Source organism: Eucyclogobius newberryi, unplaced genomic scaffold (assembly GCF_026437365.1).
Source record: "Eucyclogobius newberryi isolate DKJ021-1_F unplaced genomic scaffold, fEucNew1.0.hap1 SCAF_15, whole genome shotgun sequence".
NCBI classification, from domain to species: Eukaryota; Metazoa; Chordata; class Actinopteri; order Gobiiformes; family Gobiidae; genus Eucyclogobius; species Eucyclogobius newberryi.
In genome coordinates this window covers 20,308,583-20,323,656 of record NW_027315779.1, presented here as the reverse complement: position 1 = coordinate 20,323,656, position 15,074 = coordinate 20,308,583, and the positions used below count along the sequence as shown (strand labels likewise).

The following is a 15,074-nucleotide window of genomic DNA, read 5'->3' as shown; positions in this document are numbered from 1 at the left end:
TAGTTATTGTCAATAACCACTGGTATAGCGCTGGGTACCAACTAAATAATACAGACAATAAAAATAACAAAAATACGAAATATAAAATCAAATTAAATTAGTTAAAGTTAGTTCATGTTTATCAATCTAATAAAGCTAATTTATATATACATCACACATGCACACACTGTAGTGGATTAGAGTGGATATCCCTCATTATCATTAACATTACCTGATAGACAAATTAAAAAGGGCAAAGTATATCCACAAAGTGATATTAATCTTGATATTACTGGTCAGATTCTGGCCACAGAATCAGCCTGGTTATTTTCAAATATATATTTTCATATATATTTGTGAAATGTGAAATTCACTGTGGTATGATACAGTAATGACAATGCTGACTAAAAATGTGGTGTCCAAAAACAGTTAATTTATTTAATAAAGCACATCAGCACATGAGCGGGACAAGCTGCACTAAGTTTACTCAATGAACTTGTAAGTTACAGTTTGAGTGTATGACTGAACTGGACACATACTGGACACAAAGCAAACATGACATGACTTGACTGTCACTGTCCACACCAAAGACAACTTGCTTCATACAACAATAATAGTTGCATTTGAAGATGTATTGTTGGTACAGCTGTAGTTACACAATAAAGTCTAACGCCTCTTGGTTCACCACTGTAATTCGTTCACATGTATTCTTGTATTAGTGAGCCAGGCCATGACATTCAATATTACTTGAATTTTGTTGTTACGAAGCATAACTCAATCTCTGGATGATCCTTATATCTCTGCACCATAAACCCTGTCTTTACCACTGTGTATGTACCTTTACCCACAGTATAGTCACATTTAGATCAAGGTTTACTGTCATCTATAATTTAACAAAGGTTGCAGAAAAAAAGAAAAGTTAATTCTACTTTGTGTATTCTCCCAGACGTAATTATTCACCTGTGGAAAAAACTAAAATAAGAACGGCAGCCTTTTTAGTACCATAGACCAACTAAATCTTCATCATTCCCGCATTCATTTCTAAGATTTTAATTCAACGATTATTTTTTCATCATTTGTGAGCGCGCATGTTGGGTGGTTTGGCAGAATGGACTTTGGACTTAATTGTTTGCCTCTCCTCCTTCTTCATCCTGCTGGTCACTCGTCCACAGCGTCAAGTTGTCTCGTAGCAGCTGCATGATCAGAGTGGAGTCTTTGTAGGAGTCCTCATTGAGAGTATCCAGCTCAGCGATGGCGTCATCAAACGCAGTCTTGGCCAGAAGACAAGCCTGTTCAGGGGCGTTTTGGATCTCATAGTAGAAGACAGAATAGTTGAGAGCCAGCCCCAAGCGGATGGGGTGAGTGGGCTGCATATGTTCCTTGCTGATCTCGTGGGCCTCGTTGTAGGACTTCTCAGAGGATTCAACCACGCTGCCCTTCTTCTCCCCAGTGGCTACCTCAGCAAGGTAGCGGTAGTAATCGCCTTTCATCTTTAGGTAGAAGACTTTGCTCTCGTGCTGTGTTTCATTGCAGTTTTTGATAAGGAAGTTGTCTAGGAGGTTGAGCACATCTTGACAAACGGCTTCCAGCTCCTTCTCAATCTTTTCCCTGTAAGCACGGACCATTTCTATCTTCTTCTCGTTGCCATCAGCTGTTGTCTTCTGTTCAATGCTGGAGATGACACGCCAGGATGAACGTCTTGCCCCCACCACATTCTTGTAAGCAACGGAGAGCAAGTTCCTCTCCTCATTAGATAAGGCCTCATTCAGCTCTGTCACCTGAGAAAAAAACACACAACACACAAAATAATGATTAGTTAGCATTTTTCTGACATTTACTTATCATGGCAAGACCTACAGTCTAAGTAGTTTAAGATGTAATCACATTTTGTTTCCTGGTTTCTTTTTACAATGCCCATAAAAATGACCTATGTACTGAGGCGCTACAATAGAACAGTGGTTGTGTAATGATCACACACAGCACAGAGGGAAAGCCCCCTTCCCCCAACTTGTCACTCAGAAGAACTTATGAGGTACATTTGGGTCACAGTGCACAGTGCTGGCTGAAACACATGGTTTGCTTTGTTTCAGCAGGCTGCAGGGTGACCAGAAAGCTCTGACGGAAGCTGTGTTCATGGGTGACAATAGGGCTCTGTCTACACATAATGCTCATCAATCGTGTCTGCTCTCTCGTGACTCATCCTTGTACAATGTACAGTAGTAAAACTTTCAATCAACAGAGCGTTAATTCAAACAAATAGCAGGAAGTACAATGGATAACTTCCTCTGACAGCTCTTTGCATGACTATCAGCCTTAATATCTACAGAGGACAAATGGGAGTTACTGTTGGGCAGGGATATTTGAAATATACGTAAAGTAGCGAGGCTGGGATAGGACTGAATGTGACCATTTCTGTTTGTTACAATGGGTGGCAATTGACACAATACAGCTTTGCAGTGGTCCCATGGGCCTTTTCCTCCCACTTCACACTGTCTTTCTGTCTTTTCTTTCCTCATTGGCTAAGTCTACTAAAATGATGTGACAACCCCCCTGCCGACCCTCATTCAGGCAGCACGGCACAAAGACCTTAGCCTGCACCTAACGTCACTAGCATTGAGAATAGTTAAGCAACAAGGATTCTATTGAATAATAGCTGAAAAGCATTAATGGCTTATACATTAGATCCTTTGTAACATGTCCCTCTTCATATAACTAAAAAAACTTATTCATCACCCTTAAGATATTTCCCTTTAAGATTCACCAAATACTATAACAGAACAGGGTAAAGTGACTACTTTCAGTCACAAGCAGTTTGAAAGGAGAGGGGATGTATTTTCTGAAGCATGTTACACAGTATCTTTAATAGACCTACAGTCAAACATATCATTATCAAAATAATGAGTACTTGCTAATTACATGTTACAGGTTGACTTGGGGCTATTTTGTTAGATTATTACTACTCTGGCATATTTGAGGTATGGATAATTTAGTGGAGCCAATGCAGTGATAACTGTGTCAACAGTAGGGATTCCCCAGAATTGATAGGAGAGGCACCAGACACACCCCGCTGGTCACTGCTGCAGAGACTGGCTGGGGAAGGAGCTCTGACTTTGCACAAACCAGAGGGTGGAGCCTGACCCCTCTGATCCTGCCACTCCTCTGTCTTTTTAGCACATTACATGCCAAAGTCTGTCAGTCGTTGATTTGTATGTAAGTTGGACAATGACAGAATGTTCTATTATAAATGCTCCTTTCAGCACAGTGAAATGAGAAGATAGTTGATCTGAAGTAGGCCTAATTTAATTCTAAAGAAGCTGGTGTTTGGTCTGAACACTGTCACAATGCGCAGTAAGTGAATCTATTCTCCGCTTCAGACACTCAGACATGGTTAAATGCAGTATGTGACTCTCGAGCTGCTGTAAAATGGTGCAAACGGGTGGGCCTGAGCGCGCATCGCGGCTGATGCTGCGACACGCCTCTGTGGGAAGCTGCTAAGGTCGAGGACTCCGAGATGCGGCTGCTCCACAGCATCGATCCCCTCAGAAAGGCCCGCTCCATCATGATACTGTTATACGCATTTGCTGCAATATGACATGCACAGTGCGTCCTGGAGAGCACACCCACCCACTACCACCCACTGCCACCCACATTTGGAAAACGCGGTTTCTATCTCTCAAAGGCTTGTTCAAATTGATCACCTTTCACCAATATTGCGCTTTTCATTTCGCCAGTTGTGCTATCTTAAAAAGAGAGCGGTGCAAACTAAAAGTAAAAGCATTTTAGAGATGACCACAGCATTTCCCCAGGTTGCTTTACTGGTGTCTTATTCTCCCCTTTGTCAGTAACTGGGTTCTGCTCCAATCGTCGAGAGCCTTTAGTTTACACCTGCAAATATATTTGTATATTTCTATTTTCTTTTATTTAGGTATATATGATATATATATATATATATATATATATATATATATATATATATATATATATATATATATATATATATATATATATATATATATATATATATATATATATATATATCATATATCATTGATGAGGACTGAAATCCACTCCTCGTTTTCGGTAATGTCACGGACAAGCTGCCGGTTTCTCGCGGAGATTGTAAAGGCACCGCCCCAACATCAAACAGCCCGAATATTGCTGCAGACACCGGAACAAATGGACGATTGTACACGAACTTTCCTCGTGGATTGGCGTATGACAGTCCTGTTCAAACCATTGGCACCTTATTAATTAAAGTAAAATGGGAACGGGGAGAGATGAAAATAGGCGTAGGAGTTTAGGACCTTAGATCTTCACCCACATCACTTTCTTTCTAATCTTCAAATCACATCAATGGAGTATGTATCATGACTATATGTTCTTCCTTAAACTACTTTCAGTTGTATTTTTCACACACCATTTATAGCTGTCCAATGAAGTCATGTGCTACAGCACATGAGTGCAAGCACACTGACCAGGCACTGCACGTTTATGGCAAATGCACTCAGCACTACACTCACAGTTATCATGCAGAAATCATTCATGGGAAAACATATCATTATTAAAGCCAAAGTCTACTTACCGATTTCATGGCAGCTGCCATATCGTCATACCTTTCAGCCTGCTCTGCCAATCTGGCTTTTTGTACCAGTTGCTCGCGGTCAACCATTTTAAAGGCGGTAATGTTAAAGTGTTTTGAATGTTTGGGCCTAAATTTGTAGAATCAGTGTTTTTGAGCAGAGAGGAGATAGCGGATCTTCTCACTGCAGCTGCTGCCTGCTGTCTGTGCTGCCGACGGGACACCCCTCCCCCTCTGAGCGCTCTGCCCAGCTCCGCCGCGCCTGTGTCACCGCTTACAGGCGGGCCTTCTCACGTGACGTCACAACAAGCACAAGCACCTAGCCTAATCATTCACTTACACTTACAAACTACTATATTTTAGGTGATATTTTCCTCAATGTCTTTATGTCTGCTGTGTTCATTGGCTATTCCTGTAAATAAAAGAAGTCTAGTGTTTATTATTGAGAAACAACTACACACCTACATGTAAACAAAGTTTAAATTTGACAATCAATTAATCATCATAGTAATTAATTTATAGAACTAGCCCATACTTTGTTTCAACTTCGTTTAAGTTACCACCCACCTATTTTCGCCCTGTGCACAATGGTTGGACATACCCAAATGGCATTGCTTATTAAAAGAGGATCTTATGTTCCACATGCAAGTGTGATGCATCATTAGAAAGCTTAGGCCTTCTAGTTTCTGCAGATGTGCACATGAACACTGTCAGGACTTCAGAACTTACACTACAGAGGCCCAAACATAAACAAAACATCCTTTTTTAGTCTCGCCTGAATATTGTCAATTTGTAATGGTCCTGAGCATGACATATTTCATTGTGTGCATATGCTGTTCACTGTACATGATGTTTATCTTGTTGACACCAACTGTGTAAAGTTTCAGATCTCTAGGAACAGGCATTTTGGTGCTGTTGACCTTTTTGTATCAAAAAGTATATTCAGAACAAGTGATCCAAATATGTGCCAACTGTGCCAAACTGTTTTATTACAATTTTAGCTCCTCTATGATCATAAAACATACATTTTGATGTTTTGTAGGCCACTAATAGCAATTATAACCGCAACAAAAAAAATATGTGAAAATGTGTAAATATGAGTTTACCCATGAATTTCCCATATAGAGGTTAAAAAAAAAAATATATATATAATATTTTTATTTTATTTTTGTATTGGTATAATAATACATATATCTAACAAAATGCACGTTCAAAAGGCTAATAAACTCAGAAAACGTTATGCGCAAAATCCTGCAGAGAAATCTGGCTCTTTACAGCCTTCCCGGAGCCTTACGCACGAGAATACAGAAGATTCTGTGTCAATAAGGCCTTTGTCCCGCCTACCAGGAAAAAGGTCTCCTCATTGGCTACAATAATATGTCACTCAAAGTCTCCTGCGTGCCTGTTAGCAGAAGCTAAGGGCTAAAAACAAAGATGGACGCGCGCTTCGGAAGCGCCAAATTTTTTTCCTCCGGAGGCTGTAGCAAACAAACCCGGTGACAGAAAAATTCGTGGATGGTCTCATTCTGTAGGTAACAGTCTAAGGAAGAGATCGATGTCAAACACTATCGTATAAGTCAAACAGGTAATTTGTTATGGACGGAGAAATGTGCCGGACAAGCGCATTCTCGTCCGGCGAGAAACGAAGAAAAGTTTGTTTACTTGACAATATCTTGAAATCGGATAACTTCAGGAAAAATACAATTGGATATTGTTTTTCAATGATTCCTTACGGACAGACTGAGTACAAGGATGTACAGAATTAAAGCCGTTTCGTCCGTCATAAACAGCAAACAGGTAGGATATGCGTTTGTAAAAGTTGAGACTTTCTCACAAACTATTGGCAATTTCTTCTTGGGGCATATTATTCAATGTAAATCAATGACATATTCGTTTTGTTGAGAAAATAAGCTTTAAAATGATGAATGGCTTGCTGGTATTGACCACGGAAATAAAAGTGATGATGTAAGAGAATATTTGAGATATAGAAAATGTTCGCCGGCGGACAGGTGGGTGGTAACAGGTTAATTATCTTTGAATTGCCGCAGAGTTTTGACCAGTAAGGACTGTGCAATATCCATTTGTGGATTGATAAGGGATTAAGTGGTGAGTTTACTTTTTTAATGATTAATGAGCTGACCCACCTATGCAGCAGTGATACACATGGATTACATTTTAATTACCTAATTATTTTTCGGATAATGAATCAACAGGCACCTATCAACAAACAACATGCACATTAAAATCCTCCAGCTACAGAAGTCCTGAGATGAGTGCAGGGCTCCCACTGCTCCTGACAGGCTGCCTTAACTGCAGTAAAGGATGGATCGAATGCAGAGGAGATTTCTCTATCGAGAACATAAAAGTATACCTTGCCTTATCTCAGATTTGTATGGACCAACTGATATATATAAATTGTGTTTATTTATTTAGCCTAAGGATTTATACATACATATATAAAAGCACACTTACAACGTTAAAAGCTCAAAAAGCCCAACTTATACAGAGCGCAATAATACATAATTTCAATAAAAAAAAACTCAATCAAAAACAATGAGTCAGCTCAACCAAACAAAGATTTAAATTACTCTAGTGTCTCAGTAGACATAGAGAGGCAGGCTGTTCCAGAGCTCGGTCCCCTCTGCTTTTTTAGCTTTGACCTGGGCACATCCAGGAGGAGCTGAGAGCAGGACCGCATGGTACGGACAGGAACATGGTGGGATATTAACTCCCGCAAATAACAGGGAGTCAGACCATTTAAAAACCACGAGCAACATTTTAAATTGAATTCTCTGGATAACTAAAAGCCAGTGCAGTGATGCCAGGACTGGAGTCATGTGCTGGTGACGCCTTGTACCTGTGAGCAGCCCGGGACGCCGCATTCTGCACTAACTTCAAGCGTTTAAGAGCGGTCAGATCGAGAACGTAAAGAGAGTTGCAGTAATCTAGGCGTGATGTAATGAATGAGGGAATCACTCTTTCAAGGGCCTTGGCAGGAAAGTACAGTTTTCCTTTATATAGTAACCTCAGCTGAGAGAAAGAATGACCACTGCACTGACCCATCAGCACACCAAGATCTCTCACAAATGAGCCAAGAACACTATCCACCTCTCCTAATACATCTGAATCACAAAAAACATCTATTTCAGTTTTCTTCTCATTTTAGTGTAGAAGATTTAGGCCTTAATTTCCAAGCGTGCCTTGTTTGGACATAAAAACATTACAAATATTCCAATAAAACATACAACATTTTAAAAAATCAATTAAATAAATGTTAAGAAACACACAATATGGAATAAATCAAATAATACAAGAGCACTAGCATTGAACATAGTATTTTAAAAGTGCTTTGAATTTGTAAAAAAAACAAAGTATTTAAGTTTTGTTTCAAAGGTCGGGAGCAAAGTTCCTCCTTGTGCTGTTTAGTAAACTTGTTACATAATCAGGCAAAATCCCAATGAAAGCTTTAGAAATTAACAAAATGCATCCAATGTGTGTGGTTTCCAGTGGTAAGATCTGTATCCTTCTCCTTTGACAGATCAATCAAAAATCAGTCCAATGCAATAGCAATATCATCTATAACATTGGTAACATAAAAGTATGTTCAATAAGTATGGAAAATAACATTTATTTATTTTTACACAAATCTTAGAAACATTGAAGATTTCAAGGACATGCATTTTGACAGTTGTAAAAAATGTATACACAAAATACATTTAGTTGTGACAAAAATACTCATTTTATGCTCAAATTGTGTATCAACCCATTGCTGTATGTAGAACTGTGTAGCATTACATCCATAGGTTTAAGAGGAAGGACAAATAAAAGTTTATACTTAAAGGGTTTTTTTGAAGAATGCTATAATGAAGCATTAAATTAGTAATTTGCCAATGTTTCAATAATGTCAAAGTGTCATTTGCAGAATGTGTACAGTTTGGCACACCGATCTCCGGTTACAGCAGATCACAACTTACTAGATCACAACGTCTGGCAGACTACACCAGCGTCTTCACTATGATCACAGTTGTGGACGTTCCATGGAATGTAGGAGCAGTTCAATAAAAAACGTTCTGAGCCCATGCACTTGAGATTGTCCAGTTGGATTGTTCCAGTCCCAGCCCCAAACCTGGCCTGTGGTACAGCTTCTACAGCTTGACCACAGCCCACCTGATGGCATACCACTTGTGCATCCGGGAGGTCCCATGCATCATCGCACACCGTACCCCACTCATATTGGAGGTACACCTCTACACGACCCTCACAGGAATGGTTCCCACCAACAAGCCTAAGTGTTCCTATAAAAACATTATTTTTTTTAACTTTTACACACTGCTTTTTCAAATTTAGAAGGTTGTTTGGCAACTTTAGTGACTTTCCTTGAAATCATTTTCAACAGAAGCTAAAGTTTATTTAAAACAAAATTTATATAGTGCATAAGATTGTTTTTATTTGTCATAACAATCTGAAATGATGACAATTGTTTAAAACCACAAACAACTGATCACATCATAGAAAAACAAGATTACTTTAAATTCTGATACTACAATCTGGTTTTCAATCAACAAATATTATCACTATAATTACATTTGAATCAATAAATTAAAGTGTAGCTGATGTTACAGATGTACCTGAGGGAGGAAGTGCAGTTGGAGGAGCTGTTGTCACTGTTTTAGGAGTAACTGCTCCTGGTAGTGCCAAGTTGCGTGCAAGTTCCTCAGTAAATGATACTTCACTTTCTTTATATCCAATAAAAGAGAGCAATTACATTAAGTAGTCTACTAACTATTTGGTTGTCATCTTCTTCATGGTATCACCAATAGTATAGTACTTATAAGTCTTACTTACTTTCACAGATGACTCCTGCATCTTCATTGTGATTACAGTTATGTTCTCCCCAGCCCAGGTTTGCGCACAGGGACAAGCCTGCTTCATTCCCAAAGCAAGCCACGTTATCCAACCAGATTTGACCAATACCAGCACCAAAAAAGGCACGACTTTTGGCTTTTAAAGCAGGACCACAATTAAGCTGTGCACAAACTATCTTGGCATTATCCATTTGCCAGCCATCATCACACACTGTCCCCCAAGTGTTCAAATGCTTGATTTCCACTCTGCCCTCGCAGTGATGACCACCACCCACCAGTCGGATAGGCTTTGGCACTGTGTAGCAAAGACAAGATAGGTACATAACGATTGGTTTTTGGCTGGATCTATTTGATAAACACAATAATAAAGTACTTACCTTGAGCATTTGTAGTTGTTGTGGTAGTTGTGGTGGTTGTGGTGGTTGCAGGAGCTACAGTAGATGTTGAGGCATGAAAAGCTCTGTTATCAGTGGATATACCTGTAGTAGTAGTAGCAGAAGTACCAGTAGTACCAGTAGAGGTGGAGGAGGCAGGGATTGAAGTAGTAGCACTGGTGGTAGTGGGAGCAAAGGTGGTGGTGGTAGTAGGAACATTAGTAGTAGTAGCAGCAGCACTGGTTGTTGTAGGAATTTTAGCAGTAGTAGTAGCACTGGTGGTTGTAGGAGCATTAGTAGTAGCACTGGTGGTTGTAGGAGCATTAGTAGTTGCACTGGTGGTTGTAGGAGCATTAGTAATAGCACTGGTGGTTGTAGGAGCATTAGTAGTAGCACTGGTGGTTGTAGGAGCATTAGTAGTTGCACTGGTGGTTGTAGGAGCAGTAGTAGTAGTAGCACTGGTGGTTGTAGGAGCATTAGTAATAGCACTGGTGGTTGTAGGAGCAGTAGTAGTAGTAGCACTGGTGGTTGTAGGAGCATTAGTAATAGCACTGGTGGTTGTAGGAGCAGTAGTAGTAGTAGCACTGGTGGTTGTAGGAGCATTAGTAGTAGCACTGGTGGTTGTAGGAGCATTAGTAGTAGAACTGGTGGTTGTAGGAGCATTAGTAGTTCCACTGGTGGTTGTAGGAGCATTAGTAGTAGAACTGGTGGTTGTAGGAGCATTAGTAGTTCCACTGGTGGTTGTAGGAGCATTAGTAGTAGAACTGGTGGTTGTAGGAGCATTAGTAGTTCCACTGGTGGTTGTAGGAGCATTAGTAGTTCCACTGGTGGTTGTAGGAGCATTAGTAGTAGAACTGGTGGTTGTAGGAGCATTAGTAGTAGAACTGGTGGTTGTAGGAGCATTAGTAGTTGCACTGGTGGTTGTAGGAGCATTAGTAGTTCCACTGGTGGTTGTAGGAGCATTAGTAGTAGAACTGGTGGTTGTAGGAGCATTAGTAGTTCCACTGGTGGTTGTAGGAGCATTAGTAGTTGCACTGGTGGTTGTAGGAGCATTAGTAGTAGCAGCACTGGTGGTTGTAGGAGCATTAGTAGTTGCACTGGTGGTTGTAGGAGCATTAGTAGTTCCACTGGTGGTTGTAGGAGCATTAGTAGTTGCACTGGTGGTTGTAGGAGCATTAGTAATAGCACTGGTGGTTGTAGGAGCATTAGTAATAGCACTGGTGGTTGTAGGAGCATTAGTAGTTGCACTGGTGGTTGTAGGAGCATTAGTAGTTCCACTGGTGGTTGTAGGAGCATTAGTAGTAGAACTGGTGGTTGTAGGAGCATTAGTAGTTGCACTGGTGGTTGTAGGAGCATTAGTAGTTGCACTGGTGGTTGTAGGAGCATTAGTAGTAGCACTGGTGGTTGTAGGAGCATTAGTAGTTGCACTGGTGGTTGTAGGAGCATTAGTAGTTCCACTGGTGGTTGTAGGAGCATTAGTAGTAGAACTGGTGGTTGTAGGAGCATTAGTAGTTGCACTGGTGGTTGTAGGAGCATTAGTAGTTGCACTGGTGGTTGTAGGAGCATTAGTAGTAGCACTGGTGGTTGTAGGAGCATTAGTAGTTGCACTGGTGGTTGTAGGAGCATTATTAGTAGTAGCACTGGTGGTTGTAGGAGCATTAGTAGTAGTAGCACTGGTGGTTGTAGGAGCATTAGTAGCAGCACTGGTGGTTGTAGGAGCATTAGTAGCAGAACTGATGGGCGTAGGATCATTAGTAGTAGTAGCTTTGGTGGTTGTAGGTGTTTTAGTTGTGGTACTAGTACCAGTGATGGTAGTAGGAGTAGCTCTGATGGAAGTTGTGGTGGCAGCAGTAGAAGTGGCAGTAGTAGAAGTGGCTGTAGTAGAAGTGGCAGTAATAGGGGATGTTGTAGCTGGAGAAGAGGGGCTAGGAGTGGAAGTAGTAGTTGGTGGTGAAGTTATTGTATTTGCATTGTTAGTCACAGTAACTTGCTCTGTAGCTAAAAGAAAATATAAACAGGGTTAAATACATTATTTTGACACAAAAGATCAATATCATAACAAAAAATGTTATTCAAAATGATGATATTATAGTTAATTATACAAACTTAAAGCTTTGCACAATCAGAGAAATGCTATTTGCTGATTACCTGTTGTGCTATTATATCCACTCTCACTTGGTTGTGGAGTTGGGGGAAGAGCTGGGAAAAAAAAAGTATATTAATTACATTATTTTTATGGGGTTCATAATTGAATAACTCAACACCAAGTTTAACATATAATGATTGTTTATGCTTCAGATTTCCATACCACAAGTCACGCCAGCGTCCTCATGATGGCCACAGTTGTGTATGCCCCAGCCCAAGTTTTCACATTTTTCCAGCTTAGCCTCATTTCCATGGCAGTTAACATTGTCCAGGAAGATTTCACCAGTTCCTCGTTCAAAGTGTGCCTTATCATAATATTGTAGAGGTTCTCCACATTTTAACTGCCAGCACACCACATGGGCATTATTCATTGACCAGTCGTCATCACACACTGTTCCCCAAACACCGTCGTAGAAAATCTCCACCCGTCCCTCGCACTCATGATTTCCATTTACAAGGCGAATATCACCTTTTGATGCACCAGGTCCTGATGAAGACATAGATACTTAATAACAAATTTAAACTTTTATACATAGCCAAACTTTACACATAGTAACCCAAACCTATTCATCCACAAAGGAAATTACTTGGACACAGAAGCTCAAACATGCTATAGCTAGAAAAACTCGACAGAGCAATACGAATAGTAATACAATATGAACTATTAATTGTATTTCTTTATTTAAAAGTTACACTGAGATTTGGACTTTCCAGGGGAGTCCTGGCCTGAAAGGGGGACCTCTATGGAGGGGAAATCGGAGCACTATTGTTCATAGTACTATGGACTTATTTATTTTATAAAGTTCAGCTAGGAAAGGAAGGATATAAATACTGTAAGGCAAGAGGCACACAAGGGGTGTTGGCCCACTACGATTACATGAGAAAGTGGAAGTATGAACTTTTTGTGTAAAATCTAATACTTTACTTAACACATATGTGGTCACCTTATGCTTTCACTTAAGAAAAACAGGGACAAAGCACATTCTCGTATGTCAATCGGACACTGAAGCCCTTTTCTTGAAACACATACTTGTGTAAGATGCTATTCCCTGTACACCTGATGAAAGCCAGTGACGTTTCAGCAGGATACATCACACCTTCATTCAATCTGACTCCTTTTGTGAAACTCTTGGGAATTAAATGGGAAAAAACAAGTCACCCATGACAAAGTACAGAGGACAATAAGGACCTCTCCAGTTCTAAATGACCTTTGTGAGAATTACTGGTTTCTATGGGTAGGAATTTCAATACTGTAAGTATGAGCATATATGAGGTGTGGAACTGCTTTCAAAAAACAACTTACCAGCTGCAGTGGGCCATGGGGTGGTGAAGCCTACAAAATCCTTTCCCCCAAATGACACTTCTATGTAACAAGAATAGACAAACAGTTTAGTTGTGCATGTTTAATTTCACAGCGCGACCTCAATTCAACATTCTGGTAAAAAAAAAAAGTTACCTTTACATTGGACACCAACATCCTCAAAATGGGAGCAGTTGTGAACGCCCCACCCTGCATTTATGCACTGGCCAAGTTCTGCTTCGAATCCCTCGCATCTCACGTTATCCATCAGGATTGGACCTGTCCCTTCTCCAAAATGTGCCATTGTCATTTCAGGCAGGCCACATTGTAACTGGCGACACACCACACTGGCATCCACCATGTCCCAGTCGTCATCACACACTGTGCCCCAAACCCCATCGTAAAAGATCTCTAGGCGACCTTCACAGGCGTCCTTTCCATTCACCAATCTTACTAAGGGGCACAGTAACATGCAAATGCATGGTTAATTCAACTGTTTAAAACCCTTTTCCTGAAGAAAAGGGTAAGTAAGAAATTCTTACTTGGGTTTTGGATCTGGAAGGGAAAATTTTCTGGAAAATTAGGGGGCCATTGGCCTACAAGGGTACCTAAAAAGAGAGACACAAAATCAGCTTATTAGTTATTCAATGTTTTAATGTATAAATTAAATGTACAATCTGAAGTAAATAAATGCATTTAAACGGATAGATAAAAACTTAATCAGGGCAAAGTTTCAATGTTCCAACCGGCATACTAGAAACTAAATACTGAGACAGTGATACAATGAGTTTCAGCAAAACCAATGAGGCCTTTGTCAAAAGTATCACACCCAGTGTGAACAAAATCATCTTTTAGATATTACTTAACGTTACAAACACTTTTCTGTAAGGCCACAGTGCATTTCACAAAGGAAAACTTACTAGGACCAACATCAGAAAGATCACGTTTGTGTATTTCCAAGTTTCCTGTAGGAAAAAATTACAATATTATTAGCTTTTGTGTGTAAGCTGAACAAGCAAATATAAGACATTACAAAAAATAAGCTCCTCATGGAGTCCATGAACACAGTTTCTGCAGAACATGATGTCATTTGCCTCTTCACCTTTGTTGTTCTGGTCATATCGCAACACAGAGCAAACTGCCTGACAGGGAAGAGCGCACAGCAGAGTCAGCAGAAGCCACACGCCTGAGACCCAGCACCGACTGTCAATCATCATTGCCTGCAGAATCACCATCCACCTGAGAAGAAACCAACCAATCACACTGTTCTATACATGGATCTATAGATAGCTATTAGAACACTCTTTTGTTGTTGGTTGAGGCAAAAGGTTTTGATCTGTGAATGTCTATAGTAACAGATTATTGTATGGAATAAAAATATACACTGCAAAAATACACACAACAGCAAGATTATATAATATTAAGTGTCTGTTCTATATTGATCATAGGTGCTGACGGTAACTCACAACAATATTCCTCTCTTAAACTCATTTTATAATCTTATAATCACCATTTTGTATTATGTCTCATACTATAAACGCAAAGAGACAATCATTTTCATAACGACCCAGAATACAAACATAATACGGAATATTGATCAGAAAAGTATAGATGTTTAATTAAAAAACTTTTGTTTTTGATAGGAGGCGACTCTACATGGTCTGGCCTTCATATTTAGCCTTTATGCTCATACAGAAATCCCCCTGACCTTATGCAAGAATGTGTATTTGGGATGATGAGGGGAGAATTTGATATTGGCCTGTGGAGATAATGGGCATTCCGAGCCCATGGGACACAAAAAGACATTTCTACTTTCTGTAGTCCCCGTCGTC

The 15,074-nt window shown here is 40.0% G+C and overlaps 2 protein-coding genes across 2 annotated transcripts; both read right to left on the bottom strand.

Moving 5' to 3' along the window:
- Positions 1-390: 390 nt before the first annotated feature.
- ywhag1 (3-monooxygenase/tryptophan 5-monooxygenase activation protein, gamma polypeptide 1) lies at positions 391-4,800 on the bottom strand. The gene is made up of 2 exons (XM_072446682.1): positions 4,562-4,800; positions 391-1,757 (listed from the first exon to the last, which is right to left on the bottom strand). The coding sequence occupies exons 1-2, from the start codon at positions 4,646-4,648 to the stop codon at positions 1,101-1,103; spliced, it is 744 nt and encodes a 247-aa protein (XP_072302783.1). The 5' UTR covers positions 4,649-4,800; the 3' UTR covers positions 391-1,100.
- Positions 4,801-8,176: 3,376 nt separating this feature from the next.
- LOC140360237 (scavenger receptor cysteine-rich domain-containing group B protein) lies at positions 8,177-14,090 on the bottom strand. The gene is made up of 11 exons (XM_072445447.1): positions 14,072-14,090; positions 13,785-13,850; positions 13,399-13,695; positions 13,246-13,305; positions 12,106-12,429; positions 11,946-11,996; positions 11,601-11,795; positions 9,801-9,854; positions 9,404-9,718; positions 9,187-9,315; positions 8,177-8,853 (listed from the first exon to the last, which is right to left on the bottom strand). Exons 1-11 carry the CDS (start codon positions 14,088-14,090, stop codon positions 8,537-8,539), a joined length of 1,827 nt encoding a protein of 608 aa, XP_072301548.1. The 3' UTR covers positions 8,177-8,536.
- Positions 14,091-15,074: the final 984 nt, after the last annotated feature.

Coding starts and splice junctions, on each gene's coding strand:
- LOC140360237 (XM_072445447.1), bottom strand. Junction 9,855..11,600: donor TACTCCTACTACCATCACTG/GTACTAGTACCA, acceptor CATCTACTGTAG/CTCCTGCAACCACCACAACC. Junction 9,316..9,403: donor TGCAGGAGTCATCTGTGAAA/GTAAGTAAGACT, acceptor TAATGTAATTGC/TCTCTTTTATTGGATATAAA.
- ywhag1 (XM_072446682.1), bottom strand. CDS start 4,648: ATGGTTGACCGCGAGCAACTGGTACAAAAAGCCAGATTGGCAGAGCAG. Junction 1,758..4,561: donor TGGCAGCTGCCATGAAATCG/GTAAGTAGACTT, acceptor TTTTTTTCTCAG/GTGACAGAGCTGAATGAGGC.